This window comes from Balaenoptera borealis (assembly GCF_965194805.1).
Source record: "Balaenoptera borealis genome assembly, chromosome: 13".
Classification (NCBI taxonomy): Eukaryota; Metazoa; Chordata; class Mammalia; order Artiodactyla; family Balaenopteridae; genus Balaenoptera; species Balaenoptera borealis.
This window is the reverse complement of record NC_138870.1, coordinates 74,661,952-74,686,484: the sequence shown is the minus strand read 5'-3', so window position 1 is coordinate 74,686,484 and position 24,533 is coordinate 74,661,952. Positions and strand designations below refer to the sequence as shown.

The 24,533-nt window shown below is 35.8% G+C and overlaps 1 protein-coding gene across 2 annotated transcripts in view; it reads right to left on the bottom strand.

The window, feature by feature from the left end:
- Positions 1-24,533, bottom strand: part of TMTC3 (transmembrane O-mannosyltransferase targeting cadherins 3) — a gene marked incomplete at its 5' end in the record, with an annotated part of 65,792 nt that overhangs the window by 9,140 nt on the left and 32,119 nt on the right. For both annotated transcript variants that reach the window (XM_082351800.1, XM_082351799.1), the window contains 5 exons: positions 109-278; positions 1,558-1,661; positions 7,615-7,726; positions 9,652-9,772; positions 21,313-21,461. In XM_082351800.1, coding sequence (XP_082207926.1) covers positions 109-278; positions 1,558-1,661; positions 7,615-7,726; positions 9,652-9,772; positions 21,313-21,461 — 656 coding nt within the window. The remainder of the gene's footprint in view (positions 1-108; positions 279-1,557; positions 1,662-7,614; positions 7,727-9,651; positions 9,773-21,312; positions 21,462-24,533) is intronic.

Genomic DNA, 24,533 nt, shown 5'->3' with positions numbered 1-24,533 from the left:
GATTTACTAGAAGAAGAAAAAAAAGCCAAATTAGTCAAAATAGCTTAAAAGTATATGCAGATGCAACTTTAATCTTCTATAGTGAAAGCCTAAAGCGAACTACAACACCTGCTAATGTAAGCCTGCTTGAAGTCGGGTCTCATGCTTATTGCTTGTCGGTACAGCTGATCCGCTTCTTCCAGTCGGGACTCATTTGCTCGTATCAGGTTGGCCAGATTAATGTAAACATTTAAGTGGTTAGGTGCAATTCTGGCTGCATATTTTTTACCAGGAATAATCTGTTAAAAAAAAGTGTTTTTATAATTTGACATTTCAGTACCAAATAAAATCTGAAGTAAGCAGTCCTAGTGTTTTATTTAAAATTTACATAGAACATAAAAAGATACACTGCAATACTAAAATAATACATAAAAAATGTGAAAGAATCTGCAGTATCCACAAAATGTAAGTAAAATAATTATTGTTTAGTAGCAATGAAGGTTGTATTTTTTCATTCATGCCAGCTCAATAGATTACTGTTAGATTTTTATATATGTATTATTTTATGAAGTCATAGAAATCAGAACTTCTAGAGGCTAAGGTCCCTTGGTATGTTTGAGTCAGACCAGGAATAGAACTTGGATCTTTTCTCTCAGTCTACTGTATTTGTTACACCATGTCACCTTTCATGTTGTCAGCAAAATATTTCCTGGTTGTGATAACAGGGTAGTTAATTTTACTTCAGAGTTATACTAAACCCTCACTTGTTTGGTGGAGTTAGGAAATAAAATTCTCTAATTAACTGATTATTCGGGTTAAGTAAAGGTTATTATATATAATATATATGAACCCAAATTCTCAATGAACATAATAAATTATATCTGATAAAAATCTTTATTGAACACAATTTAACTTCAGGATCTTAGGACTGAAATAATTCTTAATGTATCATGTGGTCCAACTCTGTTTTTAAAACATTTAGCAAACTGTCAAATCATTTCAATATTACTACTGTTATTCATACAATATTAATATAAACTACAATTGAGAAAACTGTAGCCCAGGGTAAACTATCTTTGCAGATTACACACAGCTAGCTGGCCAAGGGCAGTATCAGATTTTCTAACTTTGACTTTGCATTGTGGATATCCAAGAAATCTTGTACTTGTGACATTATAGCAAATGATGGGCACAAGACAGCAACAGAGATGTATCCACTCATTTTATCACTTTGTTTTCTTCATTTATTTTTTGATAGGAGTAATGCTGAATTTAGTGCTTATTGCACATAAATAAAATTCTTTTCATTTAAAGTCACTTAACTCATAAATAACTTGTAATCAAAAATATCTAAAATTCATAATATAATTTGGTTTTCACAGACTAAATTTTAATTAAGTGAGCTATAAAAGTAAATGTAATCTTTTATAACACTTACAGTAATAGATGGTTCACTGGACAACTTACTTTTAATATCAACAAATTGAAGAATAGATAAGGATTTTCCATCTGGATAATTCTATTCAATATGGACATCTAGCAGACATGACACAATAGAAATAATTTATGACTACTTACTTGAGGCATCAGCGACTTAGCCGTCATATAAGATTCTTCAGCTGCTTTGGTTCTATTTAAATTTTTATAAGTTCTTCCTACATTCATGTGGGCACCAATATCATCTAAAATTTAAAAAAAAATCATTTGTTGGCAAATACACTAAATAGTATTCAATGTAAACTACTAAGAAGACATGTTTCTAGCAACAAACACACTAAATCAAAAGAATGCAAAAGGAGGCAATAGGTCCTGCTTCTTCCTTAAAGCTCTTCTAACACAACTTATTATAACTTATGAGCAAGGCTACACTAGAAAATTATTAAATAAAGTACCATAAGAACAGAAAATATACATATGACATGAAAAAACTATTTTAATGGCTCCTGGAAGGGTTAAGATATGAGAGGGGAGAAATAAAGGTAATGATTAAATTTACATCTTTTTTTCCCACTATATTTTACTATCCTATACTAAGGCTTACTCCTATTTCCTTAATCACACAGGTTTGGAATTCACTCAAAAAGTATGGCTCAACTCTAAAAGCAAAAAGGATTTACAAGTGAAAAGGATCACCATGATTACTAGAATTATTTCAAGTATTATAAATAACAAAAATGAATCCATGGTGGCATAGGGGCAAAGAGCCTGTGAAAAAAACTTTGTGACTTTGTTTTTAAAAATTTTTGTGAATGTGGTTGGAGTGCAAGTTATCTGGATTCTATAGTATTACTTAAGATGCAGCAGCCCAGATCTCTTAAATGATGATACATTCCCATATAATTTAATTAAAACTTTTAAAAAGGTTGTCTTAATATCGAATCCTCAGCAAATTTATTCAGGGATAGAAAAATATACAATTTAAATAAAAAAGATGAGGGTTCATTGCACACTAGTTTTAAGATATACTTCCCAGTAAATATTTCAAAGCTTTGGAATAAAGATAGAAAGAAGGGAGATCTTAAATTAGACAAATTTTACTCAACATGAATCTCTAACAGACATGACAAGGTTTCAAATTATGATTACTACTTGCCTGTGACACCGATGATGATATTGCAATTGTGGAATAGTTCTCTGCCTGCAACTCCCAGGACACATAGGGGCCAAGCATATATATTTTAGGCATTCCCCTAGGAGGAGAGTAACAGTCCTAAGATCTTGCTAAATTATGTTTCAGGTTGGCAATTGTGTGCACTGCACAAAAACTGTCAGATGCCATATGGGTTTAGTTAGAGAACTAGGGGACAGGATTGGGGGAAAGAGGTTGATTTCTTGTTTTGCTGAATCTCATGGGGTCTCAGGAGGCAGTCAAGCCAAAAAAAAAAAAAGAAGAAAAGAAGAAGAAAAAAGGCTTCCCAATACTGGCTGCAATTCAGAATACTTGTGTAGCTTTGAAAAATTCAGATACCTTACCCTACACAGCTCGATCAAAATAGAATCTTCAGGAATAGGATTGCAAAAATGTTTTTAAAAAGTTTCAGAGGCAATTCTGATGTAGAGCCAAGGTTGAAATACATTGCATTACCAAGAGCATATAGAGTTTTTGCTCTTATAAAGCTCTTTTTAAAAAAACTTTTTTTATTGAAGTATAGTTGAATTACAGTGTTGTGTTAATTACTGCTGTACAGCAAAGTGACTCAGTTATACATATATACATTCTTTTTCCTATTCTTTTCCATTACGGTTTATCACAGGATATCGAATATAGTTCCCTGTGCTATATACAATAGGACCTTGTTTATCTAAGCTCTTTTTTTTTAAACATCAGATAAATCTATACCATTTACTATAGAGATCAGAAAGTTACCCAGAAAAAACTAGGTATATAGAACCTGAAAAAATTATTTAAACAGTAAAAATTTAATCTAAGAAAAGAACAAACTGAAAGTTTAAGTAAATAAAAGTGAAATTATGTCAGGTAAGTATTTAAAATGTTACTGAAAGGAGCCCCAACCAACCTTAGAAAAGAGGTTATCCATTAGGATGAAAGACAAGGCAAATTACTACCTACTAATCAGGTTCTTAGAACTATGGCAAGGAGATACTGTCATCAGTGAAGACCAAAGACACTAGAGTAAGGCACCCTTACTTTCTCAAAGAACAAAGATAGCAATTAGATAGCATTTAGCATCAAATAAACTACACAACCCAGCTAATAAAATGAAACATAATTTTTAAGCAATTTTTAAAATAAGTTACAAAGTTTAAGATTCTAGGAGGAAACAGCATTACTGGTAAGGTAAATCTATATTCGAAAAAAAAAAAAGGTAAGAAAGCAGGCAAGATATAAAAATCAATTACATTTGAATGACTAAAAAGCTACAGAATTTCAAAAAACAATCTTGCTATTATGAGTGCCCTATCCAAACCAACAGTAGCCTGAATCTAGCAGTCTGTCTTTAATTCAATGTAAACGAGGACTGGCAAATATCAGGCAACTCTGTGCCTAATAATTCTTCAGCTACCAACAGTGAAGTTAAGTACTGTCACACTGATGGCCCAGGCACATGTGTTGCTTTCCAGTTATTTCCTATGCACAAATTTGTCAATTTATTTAAAAAGATAAATTTATAAATGTCTGGAAACTCCTGAAAACTCTAAAAATCATTTCTACCTTGATGGCATCAAAGTTGAACTACAAGTGCATGATTATTTTCGTTTCAAAGATTTGAAGTTAGATAAAAATGAAATCATTGATTTTAAGGCAAAAATAAACCTTGGAGAAATCTGGTGTTTCTCGAGAAAAACCTACCCTTGTCTTATAAAGGTGTTTATGGAAACTGTAATTCAATTTGCAAAAATTTTATCTTGTGAATTGATTTTTTTTCAAAAAACTTGTAACCACCAAGACAAACAAAAGACCGTAATCAACTGTTTGTCTAACATGACATTCATGTCGCCTGGTCAAAGACCATTGTATAGTTTATATTTTTATTCTGGCTAAGCAAGAAAAGCCTTCAGACTGAATGTCTTTTTTTTTTTTTTAAGCTACTTTAAATGTTAAGAATCTCTACCCTCTGTGATCCAATACTGTTCTAGGGTTTTAAATACCATCTATATGCTTGTTACTTCAAATTTTTATCTCTAGTCCTGACCATTCCCCTTATCTCCAGACTTATAGTTCTATCTCCATCTGTATATCTAACAGGGACAAAAAAGACTCTTGATTTCCTTCCCTACATGTCATTTTAGCTGTCAAATCTATCTATGAAGAACACAGCTGAAAAACACAGAATGAGCCAAGAAGTCTCTGAATGACAAATTCAATTTTTCCAAGATTATGTACTTTTTCATAATAAATTGTAATAAAATGATTCGCCTGTTTTCCTAGCCCACTTTTTATTAGAGACAGCAATTTTGAGAGTATGGTAGGTAAGTCATACTAACTAAAGGAGACAGGTTCAAGTAAGTATCTTAAAAATAGCCAAAAGTGACAACTGACAATGATAGGAAAAATGATTTTAAACTAAACATCCACAATCACACCCACCCACCAACACGATTTCATTTCATCCTGACAACAATACAATGAGATAGAAATTACTGTCCCAACTTAGAAATGGAAAAGATAGGGCTGAAGGAGCCTAAATATCGTCTTCTAAGTCTCCAGGTCCCTGTGTGTCTGACATAAAGATGACTTTGCTTCTCTTTTTAAAAACTCCCAGAATGAACCTAAAAGGCTTCAGAAAGCAATGAATTGAAACTGCCACAGTTAGTGACCACTGACTGTGTGTAAGACTATGTTAGGTGATGCAGGGCCTATGAAGATGAATCAGATGTTCATGCTGCCCCTAGGAAGCTCCTCAGTTTAAATACATAGATAGTTTAAATAAATAAATATTTTAAACGAACATTTAAATAACAAATATCACAGAAAAGATACAAAAGTTGCAAGGAGTCTTGAAGATGAGAAATATTTGCTTCTAACTGGAAAGATAGGAGGGTTTATTTTGTTTTGTTTAGAAAAGAAGCCATATGAGATGGGTTGCAAAAGATCGGTAGGGTATGGTAGAAGGTGGATGGGAAGGAAAGGAGAAGGGAGGAATTCCAGGCTCAAGGAAGAACACGAACAAACGCAAAGAGGTGAGGAAGCTCATGACATGTACCCTAGATTTCAAGAAAAACTAAACTACATGAAGAGCCAGGGGAGGTAAAATTGTAAAGATAGCTAGACCATCAGTAATATATTTCTACAACATTCTCTAACTGGAATTTGGCTTTGCCTTGGGGACACTGACAGCTTTTCCAAGTGGTGACTGTGGTCTTTTTCTTATCCCTTGCAACACTGGGCCTGGAGTTAGGTGTCCTCCTTGATCTTTACCACTTCCAGACCACTGTAATTCCTTAAAATCACTCATCTCTGAGTTTCAGATCATTAAACTCTATTATCCACTATCCCTCCTTATTGCAGTCACCAATCTCATATATAGCTCCTGGTTCCTTGTTGTTCTTTCCAACATCACACAGTTGTCAAAATTCTTAGTAATTTCAAAATCTATATAGATGTATCTTCCAATAGTTGCCTTGATATCCTTTCTTCCAATAATTTTCACCTCCATTCTCCTTTAACTAGTCAGTTCAATGGCCACAGTCATATCTAGTCGAAATATAGGGGGCACTGCCCACCAATCCCCACCCCTCCGAGTATATTTAGAAATGTATATGTGGGGAAGTACTTTTTGGTCATCATACTGAATGGAAAGTAATGATTGTACTTGGAAGGTGGCGGCCACGTTTGGTACATATCCTGGAACACTGAAAACTAAAAGTGCTCTAGCTAGACCCTACTCAGACACCAACAATTTTTCAGATCTATAAACGACTGATCTGATCACCTTTTCCTCATCTTTCAATCTCTCTCACATCCCTTCATAACCAGCTTAGGTTGTGTCTCAATATTCCCTTATCCCTTTGTTTAGTAATACACATCTGACAAAATTCTAAACCTGTTTAACCAAATTCTCCATGCCTGTACCACTGCACTTTTAAAGTAGTTGGGAGAAAACTTTTAACCACATCAACTGGTTTAATTGTAATTAAGTATTGTTAACCTCAAGTAGGGTGTTAGAGCTGCTTGACAATCATACCATATTTTCCAACTCTATACATTTTCCTAGATCTTTGTTTCTCAGCACGTGATTCATGGGCTAAGTATCACCTAGGAACTTATTAGAAATGCAGAAATTCAAGCCCTACTCTAAATCTCTACATATCAGAACATGAACCATATGATCTCCAGGTGATTTACAGGTACATTAAAGTTTGTGAAGCTATGTCCCAGATGACTACTTCAGACCCTCTCCTGGTCTTAGATTTCCAGCACTTCCTCTCCCTTCCCCACACTCTACTGTTGATTTTACTTTCTATTTCACTGAGAAAACAGAAGCAAACAAAGGACAACTTCCAGAAGCTATTCATCTATTATTCACCTGCCTATATCATGTCTCTACACTCTGCTTTCCCGGTTACCACAGGTTAACTATTGGTTCAGTTGACTGAATGAAATCCTCACCCTGAGCACTAGATCCTATTTATCTATTCTCATCTGTTCAAGGACATTGACCCAGTACTTCGGTTCCCCACCGTGAATTATTATTTTTCCCAGCTTCAATGGATTAGTCACACACGTTTTGCTTCTCTCACCTTAAAACAAAACCCCCAAATTCCTGAAAAACAGAAAAACCCATCATCCTACTACCCTCTCTTGACCCCATATTCAGCACCAACATTTCTTATCAACACCCTTTAAAAGAGTTTTTAATATCAACTGTCTCCAATTATTCTTCTCCCACTCTCTTAAACTCACTACTATCAAGCTTTTGCATCTACCCCTTCACCAAAATTGCTCACCAGTGCCACCCAACAACTCTGTTTAAAAAAGACTCCTTAAATGGCTGATATAAATAGCTCTAACATATAATCCAATTCAAAAATAAGCCAGCACCAAACACTGTACCATTCCAGTCAGTTGGGATAAAGCTTGAAAATAAACTCTACCTATTTTCCACAAATATAATCATGTTTTTTAAAAGAAAATAAACTACTACAATAGCTTTATTAGTTAATAATGCTTACCTGGCTGAACATGGGTAGCCTGTAAGAAGTATTTCAAAGCTCTCTCAAAGTTCTTTTCATTTTCCAGAGCATGACCCACATTATTCCATAATTTGGCATTATTTTTATTTACCTTAAATACGGAAGTACAGATAGAAATTAGTTAAATTAAAAAAAAATGAGTCTAATTAACACAGATTTTGTTTGGTATACTATTAGGAATGGAGCACCCCACAGAAATGTCCATGAACAGATGAAGTGGGTAAAAAGGCACAAACTTCTAGTTATAAGATAAGTAAGGTCTGAGGATGTAATGTACAGCATGGTGACTATAGTTAACAATATTGTATTGCATATTTGAAAGTTGGTAACAGAATAGATCTTAAAAGTTCTCATCACAAGAAAAAAAACTAACTATATGAGGTGATGGATGTTAACTTATTCTGGTAGTCATTTTATATATATATACACACACACACATGCATATAATCATTATATTGTACACCTTAAAGACAAAGTTATATGTCAATTATGTCTCAATAAAACTGGAAAGTAATCATTCCGATTTCTCCCAGAAAAAAAAATGTGTATATATATGTGTGTGTGCATGTATACATACAACTCCAATTAACATAGATATCTGTTTGGTATATTATTAGGAATGGAGTGTTCCATGGAGATAAGGAAGAAGTCAAAAGAACACTGCTTCATGAAGTTTACCCTCTCCTCCCTTTCAACATTAAAATACTAAAACCACAGTTTATCTACTTTACATATTAAAATTTTACTAACACTTTTATTTCATCAAAACATAGAACTGTTTGAAAACTCCTGCTCTATTATTTATGTTCTTTAGGGAAAGACAGAATTTGAACAAGTGAATATGTTTAAACACTGCACTGATGACTTATTTTGAGGCTCGACATAAAGCTATTTATGTAGTCTACTATGGTAATGGGAACCCTGGAGAGTACAGAAACAGCCAAAAGGAAGTTAAGAATTTAGAGATCTGAAGAGAGGGAGTATCTGAAAAAAAATCACTGCTTATAACTTTTGCAGAAAACAAATTTTGTGACTTATTCGCATTTACGCTGTCCATTCTATAAAAATGCAGTATCACTCCTTTCTGTCAGTTTCTATCTTTCCTATAGTATTATAACCATTGGTTATTCTCCATATGGAAGGGCACCATTTTTTTTTTTTTTTAAATATTAGCTTTATTTTTTTTTTTTAAGTACTTGACCACTTTTTTCTTTCTTTTTTCTTTTTTTTAAAAATTGTTATTTATTTATTTATTTTTATTTATTTATGGCTGTGTTGGGTCCTCGCCTCTGTGCGAGGGCCCTCTCCAGCTGCGGCAATCGGGGGCCACTCCTCATCGCAGCGCGTGGGCCTCCCACTATCGCGGCCTCTCCCGCCGCGGAGCACAGGCTCCAGACGCGCAGGCCCAGCAACCGTGGCTCACGGGCCCAGTCGCTCCACGGCATGCGGGATCCTCCCAGACCAGGGCTCGAACCTGTGTCCCCCGCACTGGCAGGCAGACTCCCAACCACTGCGCCACCAGGGAAGCCCAGGGCACCATTTTTTGCCATGTATTTTATTTCATTCAATCTAAGATGCCATCAATTATAAGGCTCACCATTATTTTATGTACCATTAAGAAAGAAAAAAGGTCACTAATTAATTGTAAGATACCTTTTACTGTAAGATTTATTCTGATTTCAGAGACGTTAAAAGGTAAAAATAAATAAATAAATAAAAAGGTGCACCTTAAGAACCAATGAAACAAAGCATTCATATTTAAACATTTTATCATTTGAGTGTCTAACAACAGTATAGCATTTGTGCAATTATTCACATATGCTCTAGACATACACCTAAGTACTAGTCAGGGCACTAGTTATGGTATATATTATACAAAGAACAAATTCTTTTTATTAATTTTTTGGTGAAGTACTTAACATTGACAGTTAATTGCCTAGTTAAAGTAAAGTTAAAACACTGTATCAGGGATGGCTATAAGAAATAACTGATGACATATTCTGAATAATACTTTACCTTCAAGGCTGACATAAACAGCGTATATTCAGACTCCCAATCCCAATTTCTATGGAGTGTTTTTAAGGCATGAGTGAGTATCACCATAGACAGACAAACCCAGGATAACTTTTTTAATACACTATTTAAGAAAAAAAAAAGCAGAACAATAAAACATTGTCTACATCACCAAAACAGAGGTAAGAAATATGCTAAATATCTCTAAATATAATGTTTGAATTTATTCTAAAGATTAGGGATTGTTCTAATAATCATCCAACTTGAGAGGGAACAACACCAAAAAAATTAAATGTTATGAACACTTATACACTTATACTTCAGTCTTCAATTACATTAAATATTTCAATATTTGCCTTTATTTCAAAAGTTTTGTTTACATTTAATGACAAAAAATTGATACAACCAATTTTTAATTGTGAATTTTTATACTTAGAGTTCTTTTGTACCATTTACCTATAACTTGAATATTCTTAGTACTGTTTATAAAGGGTCAATCTTATCCCTGGCTATATTTAAAAACATTATTGTTTACAATAAACACCACAGATTATCATGGTATTCTTGAAGAATTTTACATTTTAAAACTAGAATTATTTATTAAAAGTCATAGTAAAATTAACTATAAAATAGATGTAAGTTACTTATATAGCTTTAGGTTAATCACTTGGGACTGAATTTCTCATTTAAAAATGATGGTTATGGAGAGATCAGCTCAAGATGGTAGAGTAGAAGGATGTGCTCTCACCCCCTCTTGTGAGAGCACCGGAATCACAACTAACTGCTGAACAATCATCGACAGGAAGACACTGGAAGTCACCAAAAAGATACCCCACATCCAAAGACAAAGGAGAAGCCAATGAGACAGTAGGAGGGGCGCAATCACGATAAAATCAAATCCCATAACTGCTGGGTAGGTGACTCACAAACTGGAGAACACTTATACCACAGAAGTCCACCCACTGGAGAGAAGGTTCTAAGCCCCACATCAGGCTTCCCAACCTGGGGGTCCAGCAATGGGAGAGGAATTCCTAGAGAATCAGACTTTGAAGGCTAGCGGGATTTGACTGCAGGACTTCGACAGGACTGGGGGAAACAGAGACTCTACTCTTGGAGGACACACACAAAGTAGTGTGCGCACTGGGACCCAGGGGAAGGAGCAGTGACCCCATAGGAGACTGAACCAGACCTACCTGCTAGTGTTGGAGGGTCTCCTGCAGAGGCAGGGTGTGGCTGTCGCTCACTGTGAGGACAAGGACACTGGCAGAAGAAGTTCTGGGAAGTACTCCTTGGAGTGAGCCTTCCCAGAGTCTGCCATTAGCCCCACCAAAGAGCTGGGTAGGCTCCAGTGTTGGGTCGCCTCAGGCCAAACAACCAACAGGGAGGGAACTGAGCCCCACCCATCAGTAGAGAAGCAGATTAAAGTTTTACTGAGCTCTACCCATCACCAGTCCCTCCCATCAGGAAACTTGCAAAGCCTCATCCACCAGAGGGCACACAGCAGAAGCAAGAAGAACTACAATCCTGCAGCCTGTGGAACAAAAACCACATTCACAGAAAGACAGACAAGATGAAAAGGCAGAGGGCTATGTACGAGATGAAGGAACAAGATAAAACCCCAGAAAAACAACTAAATGAAGTGGAGATAGGCAACCTTCCAGAAAAAGAATTCAGAATAATGATAGTGAAGATGATCCAGGACCTCGGAAAAAGAATGGAGGCAAAGACTGAGAAGATGCAAGAAATGATTAACAAAGACCTAGAAGAATTAAAGAACAAACAAACAGAGATGACCAATACAATAACTGAAATGAAAACTACACTAGAAGGAATCAATAGCAGAATAACTGAGGCAGAAGAAAGGATAAGTGACCTGGAAGACAGAATGGTGGAATTCACTGCTGTGGAACAGAATAAAGAAAAAGGAATGAAAAGAAATGAAGACAGCCTAAGAGACCTCTGGGACAACCTTAAACACAACAACATTCACACTATAGGGGTGCCAGAAGGAGAAGAGAGAGAGAAGGGACCCGAGAAAATATTTGAAGAGATTAGAGTCAAAAACTTCCCTAACATGGGAAAGGAAATAGCCACCCAAGTCCAGGAAGCGCAGAGTCCCATACAGGATAAACCCAAGGAGACACAAGACGAGACACATAGTAATCAAATTGGCAAAAATTAAAGACAAAGAAAAATTACTGAAAGCAGGAAGGGAAAAACGACAAATAACATACAAGGGAACTCCCATAAGTTTAAGAGCTGATTTCTGAGCAGAAACTATACAAGCCAGAAGGGAGTGGCATGATAAAGTGATGAAAGGGAAGATCCTACAACCAAGATTACTCTACCCAGCAAGGATCTCATTGAGTTTCTATGGAGGAATCAAAAGCTTTACAGACAAGCAAGAGCTAAGAGAATTCAGCACCACCAAACCAGCTCTACAACAAATGCTAAAGGAACTTCTCTAAGTGGGAAACACAAGAGAAGAAAAGGACCTACAAAAACAAACCCAAAACAATTAAGAAAATGGTCATAGGAACACACATATCGATAATTACCTTAAACGTGAATGGATTAAATGCTCCAACCAAAAGACACAGGCTTGCTGAATGGATACAAAAACAAGACCCATCTATATGCTGTCTACAAGAGACCCACTTCAGACCTAGGGACACATACAGACTGAAAGTGAGGAGATGGAAAAAGATATTCCATGCAAATGGAAATCCAAAGAAAGCTGGAGTAGCAATTCTCATATCAGACAAAATAGACTTTAAAATAAAGAATGTTACAAGAGACAAGGAAGGACACCACATAATGATCAAGGGACGAATCCAAGAAGAAGATATAACAATTAGAAACAGATATGCACCCAACATAGGAGCACCTCAATACATAAGGCAACTGCTAACAGCTCTAAAAGAGGAAATCGACAGTAACACAGTAATAGAGGGGGACTTTAACACCTCACTTATACCAATGGACAGATCATCCAAACAGAAAATTAATAAGGAAACACAGCTTTAAATGACACAATAGATCAGATAGATTTAATTGATATTTATAGGACATTCCATCCAAAAACAGCAGATTACACATTCTTCCCAAGTGTGCATGGAACATTCTCCAGGATAGATAACATCTTGGGTAACAAATCAAGCCTCAGTAAATTTAAGAAAATTGAAACCATATCAAGCATGTTTTCTGACGACAGTGTTAGGAGATTAGAAATCAATTACAGGGATAAAAACGTAAAAAACAGAAACACGTGGAGGCTAAACAATATGTTACTAAATAACCAAGAGATCACTGAAGAAATCAATGAGGAAATCAAAAAACACCTAGAGAAAAATGACAATAAAAACAGGATGACCCAAAAACTATGGGATGCAGCAAAAGCAGTTCTAAGAGAGAAGTTTATAGCAATGCAAGCCTACCTCAAGAAACAAGAAAAATCTCAAATAAACAATCTAACCTTACACTTAAAGGAACTAGAGAAAGAAGAACAAACAAAATCCAAACTTAGCAGAAGGAAAGAAATCATAAAGACCAGAGCAGAAATCAATGAAATAGAAACAAAGAAAACAATAGCAAAGATCAATAAAACTAAAGCTGGTTCTTTGAGAAGATAAACATAATTGATAAACCATTAGCCAGACTCATCAAGAAAAAGAGGGAGAGGACTCAAATCAATAAAATTAGAAATGAAAAAGGAGAAGTTACAACAGACACCGCAGAAATACAAAGCATCCTAAGAGACTACTACAAGCAACTCTATGCCAATAAAATGGACAACCTGGAAGAAATGGACAAGTTCTTAGAAAGGTATAACTTTCCAAGACTGAACCAGGAAGAAATAGAAAATATGAACAGACCAATCACAAGTAATGAAATTGAAACTGTGATTAAAAATCTTCCAACAGGAAGGAAGCGAGCAGGGAAAGGCCGGGCACTTGGGTGGCGGGAGGATCTGGGCCGTCGGGCGTGCTCCCGATGGAAATGGCGCCAGATGGGCCTGGCCTCCCACCGCGGCCTCCCTTCCTCCGCAGTCTCGGCTGGGCTACCTGGGCCGGCGGGACTGCGAGTGACTTCTGACGCAGATTCCCAAGATGAGAGAGGCTGGAGCTGGGGGAGGAAAGCCAATGGCGACGAAGGCGCTCAACTCCCAAATCCAGGACAAAGGAGCCAGACGGCCTCCTTTGTAATTCCGCCACCCGGTGGCGAAGGTTTTTAAGCCAGGCTTGGCTGCCGGGCAGGGAGGGGGGGAAGGGGGCGTACTCTCCCTAGCTCTTTGGTCTCTAGGGCAGCTAGATAAACGAAAAGTCTCCGGGGCGGAATAAAGGACGCTTAGCCGGCCCTTATAGTCCAGATTTGGAACTTCGAAAAGAGTACGTACTCATTTTCCAAAGGGTTTTTTTTTCCACGCTTCTCTTAAACGTCGAAAGACTTTGTGGGTAATTGTTTTGTAAGCAGAAAAGCGGGTGACTTACCAGATAGGAATGTGAAATGGACTTATTTCAAATAGGTCGTCTGGATCCAGTGAACTGTGGAACTAGGCTTTTGGAACCTGTGGGCGGGGGTGGGATGGTTTAGCAATGGTTTTGTGTAGTTTGGCAAATATTGATTGGGTTAGAACTTAAGTAGGAGTTTTATTTTGGGGAAACGGTTGTTAAAACACAACCAGTGATGGCAAAACTGTGTGTATAGGAATTGAATTATTAAATCTCCAAGGGCTGGATTTTGTGCAGAGATTGTTTGGGCGTTAAGGCCGTAGAAGTAAGATTCTTCAAAATACAGTTAGGGTTTATTTTCTTTTGGTAGCTAAGCATGTTTTCTATTTGGTGTAGGACTGTAGTAACGTTTTGACCAAGAAAATAAGCCTGCTCAACAGAAAGACAAACTGCAAGTTCAGTCATGTGATGCTGTGATGATTTTCGGTCCTTGGAACAGTCGGAGAACTGGTTCTGTAATTTTCGCTGAAGACCGTACAAAAGGGACAGGCAGCCTATTTTTCCAGCTTTAAAAACAAAAAACTCTTCCTGTTGGTGAAGATGTTTTATGATTCTTGTGGACTTTGAAAAGACAGCCCAGAGTTTCCTATACTAGTTTCCTAGTATGTGATATAACAGTTTCCCTGATTGGATTACTCTAGAAATCTTTTTTTTCTGCCCTCTTTTTCATCTGCATCATAATCTGGAAATGCATCTAATTGCCTTTATATTTTTAATAACTGTGTTCTTCTGGTGTTCTTGGCTGAGCTGCAGTGGCTGGTAACATTGTTCTAGAGAAGAACTTGATCATTTTAGAGACCTCACCACCTTTAGGTACTAGAGGTGTCTCTAATTTTGTTTTTATTTAAAATTAATGATGGGACTTCCCTAGCGGTCCAGTGGTTAAGACGCCGCGCTCCCAATGCAGGGGGCACTGGTTCCATCTCTGGTCGGGAAACTAAGATCCCACATGCCTCACGGTGCAGCCAAAAAAATAAAAAATTCAATTAAGGAGCAAGCACAGTGAAAGGGAAATGATGTAAAATTACCTGTTAAGAATTTCATCACCACTTATTGACCAAATTTTGAAGTTCCTTCTCATTTTTTAGCAGCAGTGGACTACCATTTAGAAAGTTATTAATGCATCAAACCCTTACTGTATGTATTATACTTCGGAAAATAGTATATGCCTCTGCGTTATAAAGGAATTTTATCTCTTTTGGCCTCTGTTGTTAGATGCTTTTTCTTAACAGCTTTGGGATACAGTTCCCATATCATAGACTTCACCCATTTAAAATCACACAACATGTGGTCTTTTGTGACTGGCTTTTTTTCACTTAGCATAATGTTTAGGAAATTATATTTAAAATCTCATATAGAACTGACTAAAGTTATTTTAGTATTTCAACTGCTGGTATTTTAATTGGTGCTAACACTAGGAATTCTTTAAAAAGCATTCTGATTAGCCATGACACTGTTGCAAAGAAAGGTTGAGGTGGATTATCCTGAATAATTAGGGAATGCCATTTAGGTAGTTGCCGAGACAGCTTTATTAAGGTATTAGAGCAGATTGTCTTTTTTTATGTGTTTAGAGTTCGTCTTTGTTTCGTTTTATAAATAGAATTCTAGGTTCAAATTTTGAGTTTTGAAGAGATAATAGAGTATGGCTTTCTTTATTGTGTACTCTTCATACACACGGGGTGGAGAGTCACCCTATAAAATAGTTTGTTTTCCGAATCTGCTTAATTTATCCTGATTTAAAATTGTGTTAACAGCTTGGTATTTTTTTTCTAGGCTATGTTTGTTGTTTTTATATAGGTCTCATTGATACAGGCTGATCCAAAAATCAGAACTAGTTTGCTTGCCTAGTATTTCTTGGAAAGTGCTAATACGATTTATAGTAAAGATAAGTCAGTTTCTGTCTTTTTTTTTTGGTATTTGTTCCTGAAACAGTACCTTTACATTGAAAAAAAGTAATGTTCTAAATGAAATAAAGCCACCACATCTACGGTCTTTTCACAACAGATTAGATTGGCTTTGCAAAGTTCTTAAGTTTTTCATGAGGAAGTTAACATTTGAGGTTAGAGCCTCCCCATTTTTTCCTATTTTGTTCTTAAATTCCCCTTTGTAGAAAACAGTTTTTGCCTGTTTTTGTTAAGAAAATGATAAAGATCTCCAAAATGTCTCAACTTTTTTCTCAAAGCCTACTTTCAGGGTGACTCTAGAACTATTTTTTTAATTGTCTAGCTAATCACATATCCTAGTAAACATTTCCAAAGACCCCTTTTTTTCCTCTCTCTCTCTGCTTTAGACAGTTCCTAAGGACACTTGAAAACTTAAGCCTTTGTTGACTTTGAAAAAGACTTGTAACAGTCCTTATTTCCTTTCAAGATTGAGGATGGTTTCCTCTCCTTTAAGGTTGTTATTTTGTTTGTGGGTTATTTCATTAGTTTTATAGGGCCCCTTAAAATCCAATAACAATGGCCACCATTGAATGATTGCCATGTTGCAGACCAAGCACGGATTCCTTAACAGTCCAGTGAGGTATAAGTAACCACTGCTGCACTTTACAGTTAAAAATGCAGAGGTTAAAAAAAAAAAAAAAATCTTCCAACAAACAAAAGTCCAGGACCAGATGGCTTCACAGGTGAATTCTATCAAACATTTAGAGAAGAGCTAACACCCAATCTTCTCAAACTCTTCCAAAAAATTGCAGAGGAAGGAACACCCCCAAACTCATTCTATGAGGCCACCATCACCCTGATACCCAGCCAAAGATACTACAAAAAAAGAAAATTACAGGCCAATATCACTGATGAATATAGATGCAAAAACCCTCAACAAAATACTAGCAAACAAAATCCAAAAACACATTAAAAGGATCATACACCATGATCAAGTGGGATTTATCCCAGGGATGCAAGGATTCTTCAATATATGCAAATCAATCAATGTGATACACCATATTAACAAACTGAAGAATAAAAACCATATGATCATCTCAATAGATGCAGAAAAAGCTTTGGACAAAATTCAACACCCCATTTATGATAAAAGCTCTCCAGAAAGTGGGCACAGAGGGAACCTACCTCAACATCATAAAGGTTGTATACGACAAACCCACAGCAAACATCATTCTCAATGGTGAAAAACTGAAAGCATTTCCTGCAAGATCAGGAACAAGACAAGGATGTCCCCTCTCACCACTATATTCAACATAGTTTTGGAAGTCCTAGCCACGGCAATCAGAGAAGAAAAAGAAATAAAAGGAATACAAATTGGAAAAGAAGAAGTAAAACTCCCACTGTTTGCAGATGACATGATACTATACATAGAGAATCCTAAAGATGCCACCAGAAAACTACTAGAGCTAATCAATGAATTTGGTAAAGTTGCAGGATACAAAATTAATGCACAGATATCGCTTGCATTCTGATACACTAATGATGAAAAATGTGAAAGAGAAATTAAGGAAACACTCCCATTTACCATTGCAACAAAAAGAATAAAATACCTAGGAATAAATCTACCTAGGGAGACAAAAGACCTGTATGCAGAAAACTATAAGACACTGATGAAAGAAATTAATGATGATACCAACAGACGGAGAGATATACCATGTTCTTGGATTGGAAGAATCAATATTGTGAAAATGACTATACTATCCAAAGCAATCTACAGATTCAATGCATTCCCTATCAAATTACCAATGGCATTTTTTACAGAACTAGAACAAAAAATCTTAAAATTTGTATGGAGACACAAAAGACCCCGAATAGCCACAGCAGTCTTGAGGGAAAAAAACGGAGCTGGAGGAATCAGACTCCCTGACTTCAGACTATACTACAAAGCTACAGTAATCAAGACAATATGGTACTGTCACAAAAACAGAAATATAGATCAACAGAACAGGATAGAAAGCCCAGAGATAACCCAAGCACCTAGGGTCAACTTATCTATGACAAAGGAGGCAAGGATATACAGTGGAGAAAAGACAGCCTCTTCAATAAGTGGTGCTGGGAAAACTGGACAGCTACATGTAAAAGAGTGAAATTAGAACACTCCCTAACACCATACACAAAAATAAACTCAAAATGGATTAGAGACCTAAATATAAGACCAGACACTATAAAACTCTTAGAGAAAAACATAGGAAGAACACTCTTTGACATAAATCACAGCAAGATCTTTTCTGATCCACTGCCTAGAGTAATGGCAATTAAAAGAAAAATAAACAAATGTGACCTAATGAAACTTCAAAGCTTTTGCACAGCAAAGGAAACCATAAACAAGACAAAAAGACAACCCTTAGAATGGGAGAAAATATTTGCAAACGAATCAACGGACAAAGGATTAATCTCCAAAATATAGAAACAGCTCATGCAGCTCAATATTAAAAAAACAAAGAACCCAATCCAAAAATGGGCAGAAGACCTAAATAGACATTTCTCCAAAGAAGACATACAGATGGCCAAGAAGCACATGAAAAGCTGCTCAACATCACAAATTATTAGAGAAATGCAAATCGAAACTACAATGAGGTATCACCTCACACCAGTGAGAATGGGCATCATCAGAAAATCTATGAACAACAAATGCTGGAGAGGGTGTGGAGAAAAGGGAACCCTCTTGCACTGTTGGTGGGAATGTAAATTTATACAGCCACTATGGAGAACAGTATGGAGGTTCCTTAAAAAACTAAAAATAGAACTACCATATGACCCAGCAATCCCACTACTGGGCATATACCCTGAGAAAACCATAATTCAAAAAGAGACATGTACCAAAATGTTCATTGCAGCTGTATTTACAATAGCCAGGACATGGAAGCAACCTAAGTGTCCATCAACAGATGAATGGATAAAGAAGATGTGGCACATATATACAATGGAATACTACTCAGCCATAAAAAGAAACGAAATTGAGTTATTTATAGTGAGGTGGATGGACCTAGAGTCTGTTATACAGAGTGAAGTAAGTCAGAAAGAGAAAAACAAATACCATATGCTAACACATATATATGGAATCTAAGAAAAAAAAAAATGGTCATGAAGAACCTAGGGGCAAGATGGGAAGAAAGACACAGACCTACTAGAAAATGGACTTGAGGATATGGGGAGGGAGAAGGGTAAGCTGTGACAAAGTGAGAGAGTGGCATGGACATATATACACTACCAAACGTAAAATAGATAGGTAGTGGCAAGCAGCCACATAGCACAGGGAGATCAGCTCGGTGCTTTGTGACCACCTAGAGGGGTGGGATAGGGAGGGTGGGAGGGAGGGAGATGCAAGAGGGAAGAGATATGGGAACATATGTATATGTATAACTGATTCACTTTGTTATAAAGCAGAAACTAACACACCACTCTAAAGCAATTATACTCCAATAAAGATGTTAAAAAAAATGAGAAAAATGATTAATTTAACTACCGTATATTAAATTTGCATTAAAACAAAACAAAACAAAAAAAAGACACATGTACCCCAATGTTCACTGCAGCACTATTTACAATAGCCAGGTCATGAAGCAACCTAAATGCCCATCGACAGATGAATGGATAAAGAAGATGTGGTACATATATACAATGGAATATTACTCAGCCATAAAAAGGAACGAAATTGGGTCATTTGTAGAGATGTGGATGAATCTAGAGACTATCATACAGAGTGAGGTAAGTCAGAAAGAGAAAAAGAAATATTGTATATTAACGCATACATGTGGAACTTAGAAAAATGGTACAGATGAACCGGTTTGCAGGGCAGAAACTGAGACACAGATGTAGAGAACAAACGTATGGACACCAAGGGGGGGTAAATGATGGGGAGTGGGGTTGGGGGTGTGATGAATTGGGAGATTAGGATTGACATATATACACTAATATGTATAAAGTGGATAACTAATAAGAACCTGCTGTATAAAAAAATAAATAAAATTCAAAAATTCAAAAAAAATAAATAAAAAAATTAAAAAGATGGTTATAATTCAATAATCCCTATGATCTTATTTAGTATTAATAGTACTAATGTTCTCTGAGTCTGTGCTTTTTGTCTCAGTAACAGAATTCGATTTCTTTCATTTCGATAGATCCACTTAACCAGGATAACAGTACGTGGATCAGAAGGAACATGGACATTGGAAGCAGTCAGGTGTAAATCTGAATCAAGACTCTGCTGTTGACTAGCTGTGTGGTCTTGTGTAATTCAGGTAACTTGTATGAGCTTCAATTTTCAAATGTGCAAAATGGAGTTAAGGAGTGTCAAGATTAAATGAGAAAAATCTAAAGAGTGTATCCTGGAGCTGGTACATGATAGGCACTCCAAAATTGGTAGTGAGTATAACTGGATATATGGATAGAAGCTAAGAGAAAAGGTTTGGTAGATGGCATTGAAAATTGTAATCATGGATGAGATCATCCAGGGAGAACATGTAATGTGAGGAAAATGGCTATTAGTAAAACTCTGAGAAATAAAAAATATTTAAAGAGCAGGTGCAGCAGGGAGAATCTGAAAACTGAGCAGAAATGAACAAATGTGGAAGAGAATCGGGACAGAGACTTTATAGATGCCAGGGAAATAAACTTTAAATAAAAGCATTGACTGGATTTAGCTATGAGAGGCAATTTGTTACATGTTAGTAAAGTGACGTAGAGAGAAGTCAGAATTCTGTGGGTTGAAGGGTGACTGGAAAGTAAGAAAAAGGAGATAGTGACTATTCTGTTCCTTAACTATTGGTTTAAGGCAATTAGGACATGGTGGTTACGATGAAGCAAGAAATTATAGATTGCCTTCTATATGCATTTTACATATATTAACCCGATATAACTCACTTAAGGTAGAAGACTGTTATCTTAGTTCACTGCATATGGAAGTAGCAATGATCACCTGAAACTTTAGTCTCAATAATATTCTATTTTGCATTTGGGTCTGACTGAAAGTTTGTTATGTCTCAGGCTGTAAAATAAAATTATATAAATATGAGGAAGACCATAGGATGAGGTAGGGGTTACGCAGCTTTTCTAACCTGCATTACAGACAGTGAGGAGACTGTCAATGTGAAAAACAAGAAGGTATAAAATATGACTTATAAAAACTAAATAAACATTTTAAATACTTAAATGTATCATACTGAATTCTACAGTTAATAAGCATTAAATGCACTAACATTTTAATTCACCTTTTGTTTGATATTTTCTGCCATCCATGGGCTACCAAAATACAGAATCCCATGCTAGGAACATATAATACTCTCTCAGCAACAACAAATCCAACTGGGAAAAAAAGGTTTGATGCAGGAATAAACGGTAATGCCATTAAACAAAGTGCCTACAAAGAAAAAAAAGACATTTTATTAAATTAAAAAATATATGCACATAAACAGTCAAATCCAAATATTTTATCATTTAATTTGGATAATGTACTGGTGGACCGTTTTTAATAATACTATAAAGGATACTGATTTAAACATAAAGGACGCTTAAGGATGGTAACAACAAACATGAGGAGGTATGTCAGCAAGGTGGAATGAAGTCTTCTTGAATGCTAGAACTTATACCTAAGGCTCACTCAATTATCAATAAATAAAAAATATTTTTTGAAAATATATCTAAAATAAAAAAACAGTAATTTTTATATATCTAACTTATGTGCTTGTGGTAAAAATAAATTGACAGGAAAATATATTAGGTTTTAATAAAATAAAACTATAAGTTGTAGGTTGATAAAATAGCCAAACATATCAGTTTTTATTATTTTACTACCATCTGTAATACTGGAAATTGATAAGGTACGTTTCAGACAAGACAGAAGACTACTTCTATACATTACTTCAGCGTTACTTTGCACAGTATTCTGAAGGGTCACATACATTTAACGGAGACTTAGTATATGTATAAAAATAAACCTGGCCCCTTTAAATCAACAGTCTTTTATTCTATAAGAATTTCTAAAATTCTAACACTGCACACTGTGTTAGAAATAAACATGACAAAATGCTTAGACTTTTTGCCATTTTGAAAATGGGATGGCATATGTTTTCCAGATTACAAAGCCATTACAAAAGATAAGACACAAATAACTAGCACACAAATAACTTATGGAAAGAAATAAGTTGGTTGTCATTAGGACATCTGTTTCTATGGACATCTGCTTCCATATTTCATTACCCTGATTTGTTTTATAGTACCTAATGGAATAAATAAGTTGTTCTTTCAGCTTCAGAAGTTTGAGAGTCCTCTAAGAGTTTGAGAGGAAGGAATGCCTTTTCTTTTTCATCCTTTATTAGTAAAAATCGATGTAGAAATGTAAATACAGTGAAAAGAATACTTTCTCCATGAATCACAAATTAATAACTTGTAATAATACAAAAGACTGAATCTGAAGAAAAGCACTACCATCGAATTGCTCAGTATCATATCGATTTATATGTCTGAAATTTTAGTGTTTTCTTTTTAATCAAAAAGGTAAAACATTAAGAGTGCATAATTCACTTTCCACTTCCCAGAAGTGCTTGATTAAAAACAACCAGCTAGCTGTGAAACAGAGATTTGTTTCTAAATACATGATCCTTTAAAAAAAATATATTCCCTATTAATTCATGGATGCCCTAAGGCAATTTCACTGGAAAAAATTAAAAGTGTTAAATTCAGCCAAAGATGTATCACAGACTGATGCATAAGCTACACAAAAAAGAAAAACCATCTCTCAAAAAAATCTACTGGTTCTTGAATAAGAAATGTCTCAATGATTAACTTACTCAGAAGTTCTAATATGCTCTCTATTAATGTATGCCAACCAAGTTTACTGTAACGAACATAATATCCTTCTTCCAGTGATGTAAACTCTCCTTAAAAGGAAGGATGGGGGCTTCCCTAGTGGCGCAGTGGTTATGAATCCGCCTGCCAATGCAGGGGACATGGGTTCGAGCCCTGGTCGGGGAAGATCCCTCATGCCGCGGAGCAACTAAGCCCATGCGCCACAACTACTGAGCCTGTGCTCTAGAGCCCACAAGCCACAACTACTGAGCCCACGTGCCACAACTACTGAAGCCCACGCGCCTAGAGCCCATGCTCTGCAACGAGATGCCACGACAATGAGAAGCCTGTGCACCACAACAAAGAGTAGCCCCTGCTTGCCGCCAATGAGAGAAAGCCCGCGCACAGCAAAGACCCAACACAGCCAAAAATAAAAACAAATAAGTAAATAAATTTAAAAAAAAAAAAAAAAGGAAGGATGGTAGTGGACTAAGCCAAGAGTTTGGAGGCAAATCTGTTTCACTTCTTGTTATATAACATAAGGTAAACTATTCAAATTAACTTGTGACTTCATTTCATTATAAATAAATCGGGGATTAATAACTACTTACTACTACTGTTGAGATACATATGACATCTTATTTAATAAGTGCTTACATGGTATCTGGTATTTGAGATACTCCTTTGTTCTATGTATCTTGTTCAGAGATCTTCAGAAAATTATCACCATTAAAAAATAGCATGTTTAGTTTTATACATATATATTCTCAGATTATTTTCCATTATAGGTTATTATAAGATATTGAATATAGTTTCCTGTTGTCTCTCTATTTTGTGTACAGTAGTTTGTATCTGTTAATCCTATACTCCGAATTTATCCCACCCTTCCCTCCCCTTTCCCTTTGGAAGCCATAAGTTTGTTTTCTATGAAATTAACACAATACTGTAAATCAACTATATTTCAAATAAAAAAAAGTTTAAAAAAAGTATGCTTAGGACTATACTTAAAGCAGTTATACCTAAGGTCACAAGTGTTCCTTTTTTATACATATAAAGCATAATTAATGTAATTAATATAAATGTTTATTTCATTGACAATATCCTATTTTTCATTCAGCTTGAACTACACAAATCATTATTTTATTTGCCAAAACTCTGTATTTACCCACCCCTCCTTTTTTGCCTTTCTTTTAGTAGAACCCCGGCTTTGGATGTATTCCAAAGCACATATACCACATATGTGCTTCGTCTTTATTTATGTGAGCAGCAAAGCACTACTAGAAAGTCCCAAAGCAAAATAGATTAATATCATCATAAACTCATGATCAACTTCAGATTGATCCTTAAGACTGCTCAGGATTCCTAGGTTTCTTTGGTAGGCTCACTCCCACTGTCTTTGACTATTTTGAATCTTGACTACTTTTCTCAAAATTTTGACCCATGTCACTTTCAGCAGGTGACCACACTTCCAAATTTTCAGAGAAAACTAAAGCGATAAAACAAGAATTCCTTCAATTCTCCGCTACTAAAGCTACCAACATCCACATTCATGTTCATTTCCATCCTTCCTATAACCATAAGCGGTGTCTCCATCTATCTCAGGCCAAACCTGAGCTCTATACCTCTAATCTCACTACCAATCATC